Source organism: Girardinichthys multiradiatus, chromosome 22, assembly GCF_021462225.1.
Source record: "Girardinichthys multiradiatus isolate DD_20200921_A chromosome 22, DD_fGirMul_XY1, whole genome shotgun sequence".
In the NCBI taxonomy this organism is placed as follows: Eukaryota; Metazoa; Chordata; class Actinopteri; order Cyprinodontiformes; family Goodeidae; genus Girardinichthys; species Girardinichthys multiradiatus.
Window position 1 is genome coordinate 20,235,417 of NC_061814.1, and position 12,021 is coordinate 20,247,437.

The 12,021-nt window shown below is 41.6% G+C and overlaps 1 protein-coding gene across 1 annotated transcript in view; it reads right to left on the minus strand.

Annotated features, from left to right (window-relative positions):
• The window catches only part of adam12b (ADAM metallopeptidase domain 12b), a 144,187-nt gene that overhangs the window by 105,154 nt on the left and 27,012 nt on the right, over positions 1-12,021 (minus strand). The window contains 1 exon segment of the mRNA XM_047350627.1: positions 7,601-7,674. Within this exon segment, the coding sequence (XP_047206583.1) occupies positions 7,601-7,674 (74 nt within the window).

The window sequence follows — 12,021 nt, forward strand, 5'->3', positions numbered from 1 at the left end:
CTGTAGATCTTGGCTAGAGAGGGCCAGCAGGACCACGTCATCCGCAAAAAGAAGAGACGAAATCCACTGGTCCCCAAACCAGACCCCCTTCGGCCCTTGGCTGCCTCTAAAAATCCTCTCCATAAAAGTTATGAACAGGACCGGTGACAAAGGGCAGCCCTGCCGGAGTCCAACATGCACTGGGAACAGGTCCGACTTAGTGCCGGCAATGCGGACCAAACTCCTGCTCCGCTCGTACAGGGACCGGATGGCCCCTAATAAAGGGCCCCCGATTCCATACTCCTGGAGCACCCCCCACAGGGCATCACGAGGGACACAGTCGAATGCCTTCTCCAGGTCCACAAAACACATGTGAACCGGTTGGGCAAACTCCCATGAACCCTCGAGCACCCTGTAGAGGGTATAGAGCTGGTCCAGTGTTCCACGGCCGGGACGAAAACCACACTGCTCCTCCTGAAGCCGAGGTTCGACTATCGGTCGGACTCTCCTCTCCAATACCCTGGCGTAGGCCTTACCAGGGAGGCTGAGGAGTGTGATCCCCCTGTAGTTGGAACACACCCTCCGATCCCCCTTCTTATGAAGGGGGACCACCACCCCAGTCTGCCAGTCCAGAGGCACTGTCCCCGACCGCCACGCAATGTTGAAGAGGCGTGTCAACCATGACAGCCCTACAAACTCCAGAGACTTGAGGTACTCAGGGCGGATCTCATCCACCCCCGAAGCCTTGCCACCGCGGAGCTTTTTAACCACCTCGGTGACTTCAGCCTGGGTGATGAAAGAGTCCAACCCCGAGTCCCCAGCCACTGTTTCCACCACGGAATGCGTGATGGCAGGATTGAGGAGATCCTCGAAGTACTCCTTCCACCGCCCGATAATGTCCTCAGTCGAGGTCAGCAGTCTCCAGCCCCCACTATAGACAGTGTTGGCGAAGCACTGCTTCCCCCTCCTGAGGCGCCGGACGGTTTGCCAGAATCACTTTGAGGCCAACCGGTAGTCCTTCTCCATGGCCTAACCGAACTCCTCCCAGGCCCGAGTTTTTGCCTCTGCCACAGCCCGGGCCGCGGCACGCTTGGCCTCACGGTAACCACAGCCGATAGGACTCCTTCTTCAGCTTGACAGCATCCCTTACTACTGGTGTCCACCACCGGGTTCTGGGATTGCCGCCGCGACAGGCACCGCAGACCTTACGGCCGCAGCTACGGGCAGCAGCATCGACAATAGATGCGGAGAACATGGTCCACTCGGACTCTATGTCTCCAACATCCCCCGGGATCTGGTCGAAGCTCTCCCGGAGGTGGGAGTTGAATACATCCCTGGCCGAGGGCTCCGCCAGGCGTTCCCAGCAGACCCTCACTATGCGCTTGGGCCTGCCAAGTCTGTCCGGCTTTCTCCTCCTCCAGCGGATCCAACTCACCACCAGGTGGTGATCAGTGGACAGCTCAGCCCCTCTCTTCACCCGAGTGTCCAAAACATGCGGCCGAAGGTCTGATGATACAACGACAAAGTCGATCATTGACCTCCTGCCTAGGGTGTCCTGGTGCCAAGTGCACTGATGGACACTCTTATGTTTGAACATGGTGTTCATTATGGACAATCTGTGACTAGCACGCACACAAGTCCAATAACAAAACACCTCTCGGATTCAGATCGGGGAGGCCATTCCTCCCGATCACGCCTCTCCAGGTGTTACTGTCGTTCCCCACGTGGGCGTTGAAGTCCCCCAGCAGAATAATGGAGTCCCCAGGAGGGGCACTATCCAGCACCCCTGACAGGGACGCCAAGAAGGCCGGGTACTCTGCATTACCACTCGTAGGCCCGTAGGCTGAAATGATAGTCAGAGACCTCTCCCCAACCCGAAGGCGCTTGGATACGACCCTCTCATCCACTGGGGTAAACCCCAACACGAGACGGCTGAGCTGGGGGGCAACAAGCAAACCCACATCAGCCCGCCGCCTCTCCCCGTGTGCCACTCCAGAGTAGAAGAGAGTCCAACCCTTCTCAAGGAGATGGGTTCCAGAGCCCACGCTGTGCGTGGAGGCGAGCCCGACTATTTCTAGTTGATATCTCTCGACCTCCCGCACAAGCTCAGGCTCCTTCCCCCCCAGCGAGGTGACATTCCACGTCCCTAGAGCCAGCCTAAGCATCCAGGGATCGGGCCACTGAGGTCTCTACCTTCGTCCGCCACCCAATCCTCTTTCTTTGCACCGGTCCCTCACGGTTCCCCCTGCAGGTGGTGGGCCCACTGGGGGATGGCCTCGCGTCTCTCGTTTGGGCTTGACCCGGCCGGGTCCCGCGAGGAGCAACCCGGCCACCAGGCGCTCTCCGACGAGTCCCGACCCCAGGCCTGGCTCCAGGGTCGGACCCCGGCTCCGCCGTACCGGGCGACGTCACGTGCCTCGATATTTTGTTCTTCATGAGGGATTCTTGAACCACTCTTTGTCTGACCCATCACCTAGAGCCTGTTTGCCATGGGAGACCCTACCAGGGGCATTTAGGCCCCAGACAACATAGCCTCTAGGATCATTTGAGCACTCAAACCCCTCCACCACGTTAAGGTGGTGGTTCAAGGAGGGGAACCTAGAATATAAGACATATTTTCAGTTGTTTCACACTTTTTTGTTCAGTATATAATTCCACATGTGTTAATTCATAGTTTTGATGCCTTCAGTGTGAAACTACAATATTCATAGTCATGAAAATAAAGAAAACTCTTTGAATGAGAAGGTGTGTCCAAACGTTTGGTCTGTACTGTATGTTGAGAAGAACTTTAACTAAATAGCAAAAAGAGATAAAATTGAAGGAATACTTGACTCGCCACTTCTGCAACGGCAGGATTACATTATTCAAGCTAGAGAGCAAGCTAGGGAGTCTGGATGATAATACTGCATCTCCCGTCCAAGCATTTTTTAAATAATAAGAATCAGAAAGAGAACAATAGTCTCACAATACAAGTGAAGGTCAGAGCTTTATAAAATCGATGATCTGAAATCGACTACAAGGTCTCTGACTAGTGTATCTATATCAATATAGCTTTATTTTAAAGTTTATTTGCTAATTTTATATTTTTTATGTTTTTGCTCCTGCAGTTGTCCACATTTTTTACCTAATTTTACAAACATTTGTTTTGAAATGCACCTAAATGGTAACCCAAAAAAAGCATTTTTTAAAATGAATACTCAGGTCTTTGTTTTATACCAGAAAGATTTATACCACAAAAAATCTGCTTCATAAAAGCTAGGTTAGCTCTCTTTTTAATCTTTTTAAAAATAATATCCATAGAGAATCTGTGGGATATTGTGAAGAGAAGAGAGTAAAAAAACTACAAAACTATAAACACATTAGCTATAAACCATTTCAGATATTACAAGACCTAGAAGAGCCAAATTAATAAACTAACTGTACTTGACCAACTAGGCCAAGCTGTATATCTTTTCCACCTCTCTTGTCTTTCTTTTTTTTTTTTTACATATACACAGAAGCACTTGGTAACCCAAACAGTGCTACTGAACCATTTAATCAAGACTAATGTGAAATGTCCCATACCACCACTATTAATCATTTCAAGTCTCTGCCATTGATCAATTCTTTATTTCAAAGCTGCAGCTGCTGGCACAATTCTGAGCATCTGTCCTGCTTTGTTTCTACTGTACAATATGTCAAGCTTTAAAATATTAAACATGACACGGCCATTTCCATTGGCCTCGTGAAAATAGGAAAACAAATGTTCCCAAAGTATGCCACCAAATTTAATTATCTGAACAGTAAAGAGAATAATATGGAGTGGCAGTGGGGGTTGTTTTAAGTGATTTCTAACATAAATCTAAATCGAAACTAAAAAAGCACAAAAACTACAGGATTATTTCCTAAATGACTTCAGTGAAATGTACTGGCAGCTCACTCAATAAGACTTTATAAAAAGGTTTTAAGCCTGGAAGCCTGGTACAAAAAAGCATAAGGAAATGCCTTTATAGCAGCATAAACTAGGATAAAGCCCAAGCATATGGGCAATGAATCTAAATATACAAAAAGACTCATAAACAACTAGTGAAACAAACATTACAGACCCAAAATAAATGCTTCACCCCTTGGAACAGGTGATCCTTCAACAAGCTTCAACAAGCTATTACATTAGGGCCTCATTCACCCAGCCACAAACTCAATGCTAACACATTCATGCACCAATACACATATCACTAGGCAACTTGAGGTTAAGTGTTTTGCCCAAAGGCACGTCATGCAGTGAGGGGAAGCTAGAAACAAACCAATAACGCAGCACAAGAAAGCATCACTGATACAGGTCCTTCTCAAAATATTAGCATATTGTGATAAAGTTCATTATTTTCCATAATGTCATGATGAAAATTTAACATTCATATATTTTAGATTCATTGCACACTAACTGAAATATTTCAGGTCTTTTATTGTCTTAATACGGATGATTTTGGCATACAGCTCATGAAAACCCAAAATTCCTATCTCACAAAATTAGCATATTTCATCCGACCAATAAAAGAAAAGTGTTTTTAATACAAAAAACGTCAACCTTCAAATAATCATGTACAGTTATGCACTCAATACTTGGTCGGGAATCCTTTTGCAGAAATGACTGCTTCAATGCGGCGTGGCATGGAGGCAATCAGCCTGTGGCACTGCTGAGGTCTTATGGAGGCCCAGGATGCTTCGATAGCGGCCTTTAGCTCATCCAGAGTGTTGGGTCTTGAGTCTCTCAACGTTCTCTTCACAATATCCCACAGATTCTCTATGGGGTTCAGGTCAGGAGAGTTGGCAGGCCAATTGAGCACAGTGATACCATGGTCAGTAAACCATTTACCAGTGGTTTTGGCACTGTGAGCAGGTGCCAGGTCGTGCTGAAAAATGAAATCTTCATCTCCATAAAACTTTTCAGCAGATGGAAGCATGAAGTGCTCCAAAATCTCCTGATAGCTAGCTGCATTGACCCTGCCCTTGATAAAACACAGTGGACCAACACCAGCAGCTGACACGGCACCCCAGACCATCACTGACTGTGGGTACTTGACACTGGACTTCTGGCAGTGTCAAGTCCTCCAGACTCTGGCACCTTGATTTCCGAATGACATGCAGAATTTGCTTTCATCCGAAAAAAGTACTTTGGACCACTGAGCAACAGTCCAGTGCTGCTTCTCTGTAGCCCAGGTCAGGCGCTTCTGCCGCTGTTTCTGGTTCAAAAGTGGCTTGACCTGGGGAATGCGGCACCTGTAGCCCATTTCCTGCACACGCCTGTGCACGGTGGCTCTGGATGTTTCTACTCCAGACTCAGTCCACTGCTTCCGCAGGTCCCCGAAGGTCTAGAATCGGTCCTTCTCCACAATCTTCCCCAGGGTCCGGTCACCTCTTCTCGTTGTGCAGCGTTTTCTGCCACACTTTTTCCTTCCCACAGACTTCCCACTGAGGTGCCTTGATACAGCACTCTGGGAACAGCCTATTCGTTCAGAAATTTCTTTCTGTGTCTTACCCTCTTGCTTGAGGGTGTCAATAGTGGCCTTCTGGACAGCAGTCAGGTCGGCAGTCTTACCCATGATTGGGGTTTTGAGTGATGAACCAGGCTGGGAGTTTTAAAGGCCTCAGGAATCTTTTGCAGGTGTTAACTCGTTGATTCAGATGATTAGGTTCATACCTCGTTTAGAGACCCTTTTAATGATATGCTAATTTTGGATTTTCATGAGCTGTATGCCAAAATCATCCGTATTAAGACAATAAAAGACCTGAAATATTTCAGTTAGTGTGCAATGAATCTAAAATATATGAATGTTAAATTTTCATCATGACATTATGGAAAATAATGAACTTAATCACAATATGCTAATATTTTGAGAAGGACCTGTATATACATAAATGTTAAGGAAGCCTCCACCACTTTAAAACTGTTTATGCGGCAGAATTCGAAGTACCTGGCAGAATAAAGAGACAGGAACATAGAGACAGTCAAGATACAAAATGATTTATAAATGCTGTGAGAATACTGTGACTCACTAGACCACTAGTTCAAAAATAATATGACTAACTTTAATTTAGTAATTCTACACTGAATAGAGACTCTTTGCAAATGTTTGAGACTTGTATTTTATTTATTGATAGCATTCCATTGTTTGTTTGTTTTTTTTGTTTGTTTTTTTGGGCAATTAGGACCACATTAGATCAATCTTATCATGAAAAACACAATATATAAACTTGGCAAATATGGCCTGAATTTATTACAGATTCTCCCGAACATTGTGTGATCTGGAATCTGTACTTCTGAAAACAATGAAATTGGAACTGTAAATATTCCCTAACATTTTCTTGAAATATGGTTTAGGTTTTGTTCTCATAAACTTGATGCATCTCATCATCATTATTAAAGCTCTCACTTCTATTAATGGGTAATTTGTCACATTCTCCTAAAGTTACAGCATGAAATAAAAAAAAGAGGAGATTATTTCTCATCTCATTTCCACACTTTTTTTTTTTTGCTGCATTACGCAGAAAAACAAATTTGGAAAAGAACCAATGTTCCCAAACGTAAAATATTACTGCTGAAACTCTTATTCTGAACCGACTGAACGGATGCACCTTTGCCACAACAGACAGTTGTCAGGGACCACCTGGGACCACCTGTTCTGTGCTGGCTGAACCAGTGAAGCGGTATCAGGCGACACATCTGGCCTGACAGCAAACAGGCCGGATGACGGCTGGTGACGGATGACCCACAGCTGATACTGCAGTCACTTCAGGTCACATGAAGAATAAGGAGAGAAAGTGGTACCCATTGAAATGTTTTAGGTGTATTTTGTGAGGAGATATCATATAAAAAGTTGGACTGCATGCGGGGGAGGGGAAATAAGACCAAACAGAACTGGAACTCTAATTCATTTGCTTAGATGTTGCACTATTCGTCAATCTTCCAAAAGTAGTTTTTCTTTGTAAAATTCCAACTGTGCATGCCAAAACTCTCTATAGTCATTAGTAAGTTTCAGTACCTGTGAATCAAGTTCATTAATTAAGAGTCAGTATGTGCATGTCAGAGAATCAGAGGGAAATAGTATTTCCCTCTAAATAAAAAACACTGACAGCCCAAGAACCTGAATCATTGAAGCTATCGTTTCATTTTTTATTTGCTTCTACATCAGTATTTCCTATTTGTATGAGATGGTTTGTAATAAGTTTGTAAGCTTTTCTGAATAACAATGAACCCTACATGATTTCACGCTTTACTGTATTATTTTCCACAACAATGAAAGGAGAGAAGTAATGAAAAGGTCAGCAAATATGTTTTCTGAGTTCACTTCATCTTCTTTTCTTTCATTAGCTTTCATTTCTCAGCCCTTCAGAGAGAATGGACCATGAAAAGAGTCCAATACATATGGGACATATTATTTCTCCTTCCTTGAATGTGCTATATCAAAGCCTCAACCCACATAGCTCTTCACCTCCTTCTCGTCCTAAACAATCTTAACTTACCACCGGTTAAAATGGTGTTCAGATGTCTGTCATCTGGCTTTGTGCATGAACAACACACAGCAGTCATGATTACTGTAGAGGGACAATTGACATGAAAAATAGGAATCACAGGGAAACTCACTCATTCTTCTCCAGCAACAGGATCAGCTCTTCGCCTTCTGCAAACACCACCAGCTGGAGTGACACAGGATAAATCTGTAACACAAAACAATACCAAGGTTGATGAGATGGTGCCCTGACCTGGATTTGGACGAAGCTTTAAGAAAATAGGCTGTGCACTAGCACGGATGTGACAGGGCACAATAGTGGAGGAGGAAAAGGAAGAAAGCTTCCACATCCTTCACTTCCTCAGACTGTGTGTGACACAAATTAGAGAAACTGAGTCAAACGTTTTTTCTATTATGACTATGACAACATTACAATGTAAAAAAAAAAAAAATCTGTTACAATAAGAACATTTAGTCATCCAAGTCAGTGCAAACATTTACCATCAAAAGCATCTACTGCTAGGTAACTTATTACATTATAAAATCTGTTGGGTTATTTGTTTAATCCAAATGCTGTGTTTATGCTGCTAGGACAGAGACGGGCCAGTTTTAACCAAACACTGGGTCTAAAACAAGCAATCAGTATCTTGGGTTAAATAAGAGAAGAGAATTGTAGCTGCAAGTCTTTGAGAATATGTCTGTTCAAGCTTTGCACATCTAGAGAGTGAAAAAATTATTGTTTACAAAATTGCTCAATCAGACTGGATGGTGATCATCTTTGAAGAATATTTTTTAAGTAAATAATAGATCCATCATGATATGGATCCATATTGTCGTTTATTCCCAAACCAAAAGTGTACTTTCATTCTATTTCCAGTCATTGCTCCTTAGTGCATATGCCGTATGTCCTGCTCTGATCCAGCAAGGAGACCAGTGTATGCCCACCATGACCTTTTAACTAATACAAACATGACAGTAGATTTTCAATGCCAATATCAAAATTTTGCTCAAAATTAATGAATGAAGACAGTGAATCTATAAAATGTGACTTTCAAAAATGAATTTCAGGCTGTGCAATGATACTTATCACGACTCATAGTTGGGTGTCCCGGATGCAGACTCGCCATGAACACGTTGAACGGGATCCGGAATACATGCCTGAGTTAGTGAGGAAGAAACTGCAACATGGCTGTATCGAGTCTGTGCGCGGGAGATGTCATTCAAATACAGGAAAAAAGCCCGGATCTACCACTTACACTTTGGAAAATATCCAGATGCTCCTCTCCTAAATTAACTACCTAACTCTTAGAGGACTTATGGCATTTTTTATCACAAATCTTTGACTCTATAATCTCAGTAAACCTTTTTACTTACACATTTCTGAGCTTTTTCTTGAAGTTATGTCTTCTGAGTTTTTAGCTGAAATTCAGACCTCCATGGCCACATTATTTGTTTTTTCTTTCATCTACAATGGCCCTAATACTGTAACATTTGCTGTTACACATAACCTTTTTTTCTTCACTGTCTGACATTAAATCAGAATAAACATTTCCTGTTTTAGGTCAGTTAGTATCATAAAATTATTTCTGTGTAGACATACAATTATGTTAAATTAATTAAAATATGCATTCTGATATGGCCCATTTTTCAGATTAAAAGCTCATTTGGAAAATAACAGCCTTTAAGCAGGTATTAGACATCCTCTCATTACGCCTAATTTTCAGTATTATAAATGATGTTTGTATGATGTAATATTCTAATCTAAAATGTGTTTTCATTAGATGTAAGCAAAAAAAAAAAAAAAAATCATCATAATTAACATTAATAAAGGGTTATTTGAGGTAATTAATCAAAAAATGCTGTGCGTAATTTATCTATATACTGTGTTTCACTTAGTGAAGTTAGTTACTAAAATAAATTAACTTTTTACTGAATATCACTGTTTTTCCTTAGTGGAATAACCTTTTAAATTGTATGACATAGTTCAAATGTTTGTGTATCCAGAACTGGTTTAACCGAGTCAGATTTGTTCTCGCTTCATATCTCACATAGTACTTGTGATAGCCAATCCTCAACAATGACTTCAGTCTCCTAAGACACCTTTAAAAATGCGGTTGTATGCTTAGGGTCATTGTTTATTTAGAAGACCTATTTGTTCCCCAGCATAACTTTAAAACTATAATCAGTTTTTTTTTTTTTGGTTTTGGGTGTTGGTGTCTTCCTCTTTCAATGAATAATGACATATGAAAATTAAGGTCCAAAATTATTTTCCTGATATCGTCTTTGAATCATTTTGATTTATCCATGATGTCATGACAGGAAGCAGTGTGTTTAAGGTACCCTTTAAAGGGGACATATAAAATTTCAACTTTTTAGCCTTTAAATAAATTTTGTTGTGTACTTGGAGTCTGTAGGAATGCAGAAAAGTTGAATGAAGGCTGTCCAGGTGTGGTGTAGATATCTTTAAATTCTGTTTGGGTCAAATATTTTCCGGTTCGTTCAGTTTTCTCTATTGTCTGTTATTTGTTTCCAACTGTTACGTCACAGTATTTGCTGCAGAATGCATATCTGCCATATTTATTTCTCGCTGCGATTTTGTAGTCAAGGTTCAAGTATGCCTACACTGAAAAAGGATAAGTTTGGTTTAGTTGTTGGGTGTATTAACCCACACAATTCATCACACCTGCCAGCCTCAGAACCTCTTCAAAGTGCAAAGTTTTATTTTTCATGGAAATCCTCTCACATCAGTGGGGAAATTCCTATTTCGCCAGTTTCAAGAAGGATTTACCAAAAGACTTTATCTGATTAATTGTTCAGTTCCTTTTGTCTTTGGAAACGATGGACACAGCAAAGCGGTAAGCTGCAAATAACACTAAAATGACAAAATTTTTTATTTTAGACATGAATTTATTGTGTGCTGATATGACGTCCTGGCCATTGTTTTGATAGCAGTAGCATCGTGCCTTCTGCTTATATTAGCTCTGTGTGCTGCTTTTAGCGCCTTGGAGACATAACCCTACTGCGTGTTTTCAATAACATTATTACATATTTAGCATTCTTTTTACTGTTTTTGTCTTGCTTCTGCGCAGCTAGATAATTGTTCTCAAACTACAAAAATGGCAGGACAGGTTAAAGTGGTACGCTCTTTGACGTTGAAGGGTGTGAGGTGTGATGTGCCTCAACAGCATTTAAAGAGACGACACCAAAACAAGTTGCTTTCAGACGCATCTCAGAACAGGGGTAAAAGAGTTGCCTTTTGAGCTACACCAACAAGTAATTCAAACCAAAGCATTGCAGTTCCACTTTATATAGACTGAAGGATTTATGTGTGAAAAGGAAGGATTTGAAAGCATGATACATCCCCTTTGAAATACCACTGATGTAGGGGTTACCAGTGTCAACAGTTACACAGATGTTCTCTACTGAGCTGCAGTTGCCACTAAATACATCTTGCATTTATTAGTACTGTGTACTTTTCAGTAACATTGCTCCTTTTACATATGTGTCTGCAGGTGTAGACGTAGTCTTCTAGGGTGTTATCTTGTATTATTTTTATCCTTCTTTCACTCCTCTATTCTTATCTTCTTCTCTCCCTTTTTCCTTTTTGCGCCACGTCTATCTATCTATCTATCTATCTATCTATCTATCTATCTATCTATCTATCTATCTATCTATCTATCTATCTATCTATCTATCTATCTATCTATCTATCTATCTATCTATCTATCTATCTATCTATCTATCTATCTATCTATCTATCTATCTATCTATCTATCTATCTATCTATCTATCTATCTATCTATCTATCTATCTCAAGGGGAGCATTATTGTGTATAGCCGTAATGCTCCACTTGTGAAAGTAAATCTCATAGGCTTCTTCTTGGCACTCGGACAGCAATTCCTATTGCTACTCTGTCGGACAGGATGCGTTAATAAAATAAAAAAGAAATAATCTCAAATAAACTCAAATGCGGTGTGTTCTAATGGTCTGGTTGTTTAGATATTTATTTTCTTTTTTTTCCACAAACTGGTTAAAGCAACAGAGAATAACTGAGGTAATTCTAGTATAATCTGGAACATTTTAGGGAAGACATCCCAGAACACAATGTAAAAGCCTAACTTCCAAGTCACCCAACTAGAGAGAACTGAAATCTCAAACTGAAACTCACAAAGACTCACAGAAGCTCCCACTAACAAAGAAAGGAGTGGTATTCGATTCTTTAGTGAGAAGATATAAAAATTGTTGTTTGTCTTTTTTTAGCACTGACAGAACTGGTCAGATATAAGCACTAGGAAGAGCAAATAGACATTCAAGCATAATCAGTTTAGATTTCAGATGTAACTGTTTTTTTGGCATTACTGACTACTTATTTCAAGCTTTGCCCTGTCTAAATGTCATTTGTTCTCTGTTTGTGTGCATATGGCTGAATGAGAAGCCATGTGCCTTTTGTCCCTCATCCAGCAAAGACAGCAAGTAATGATTCTGCCATACTTCATGACTCGCCAGTAACCTGCGGGCGCACAAAGCAGCTTTAGAGTATAAATCTGTTCTCCA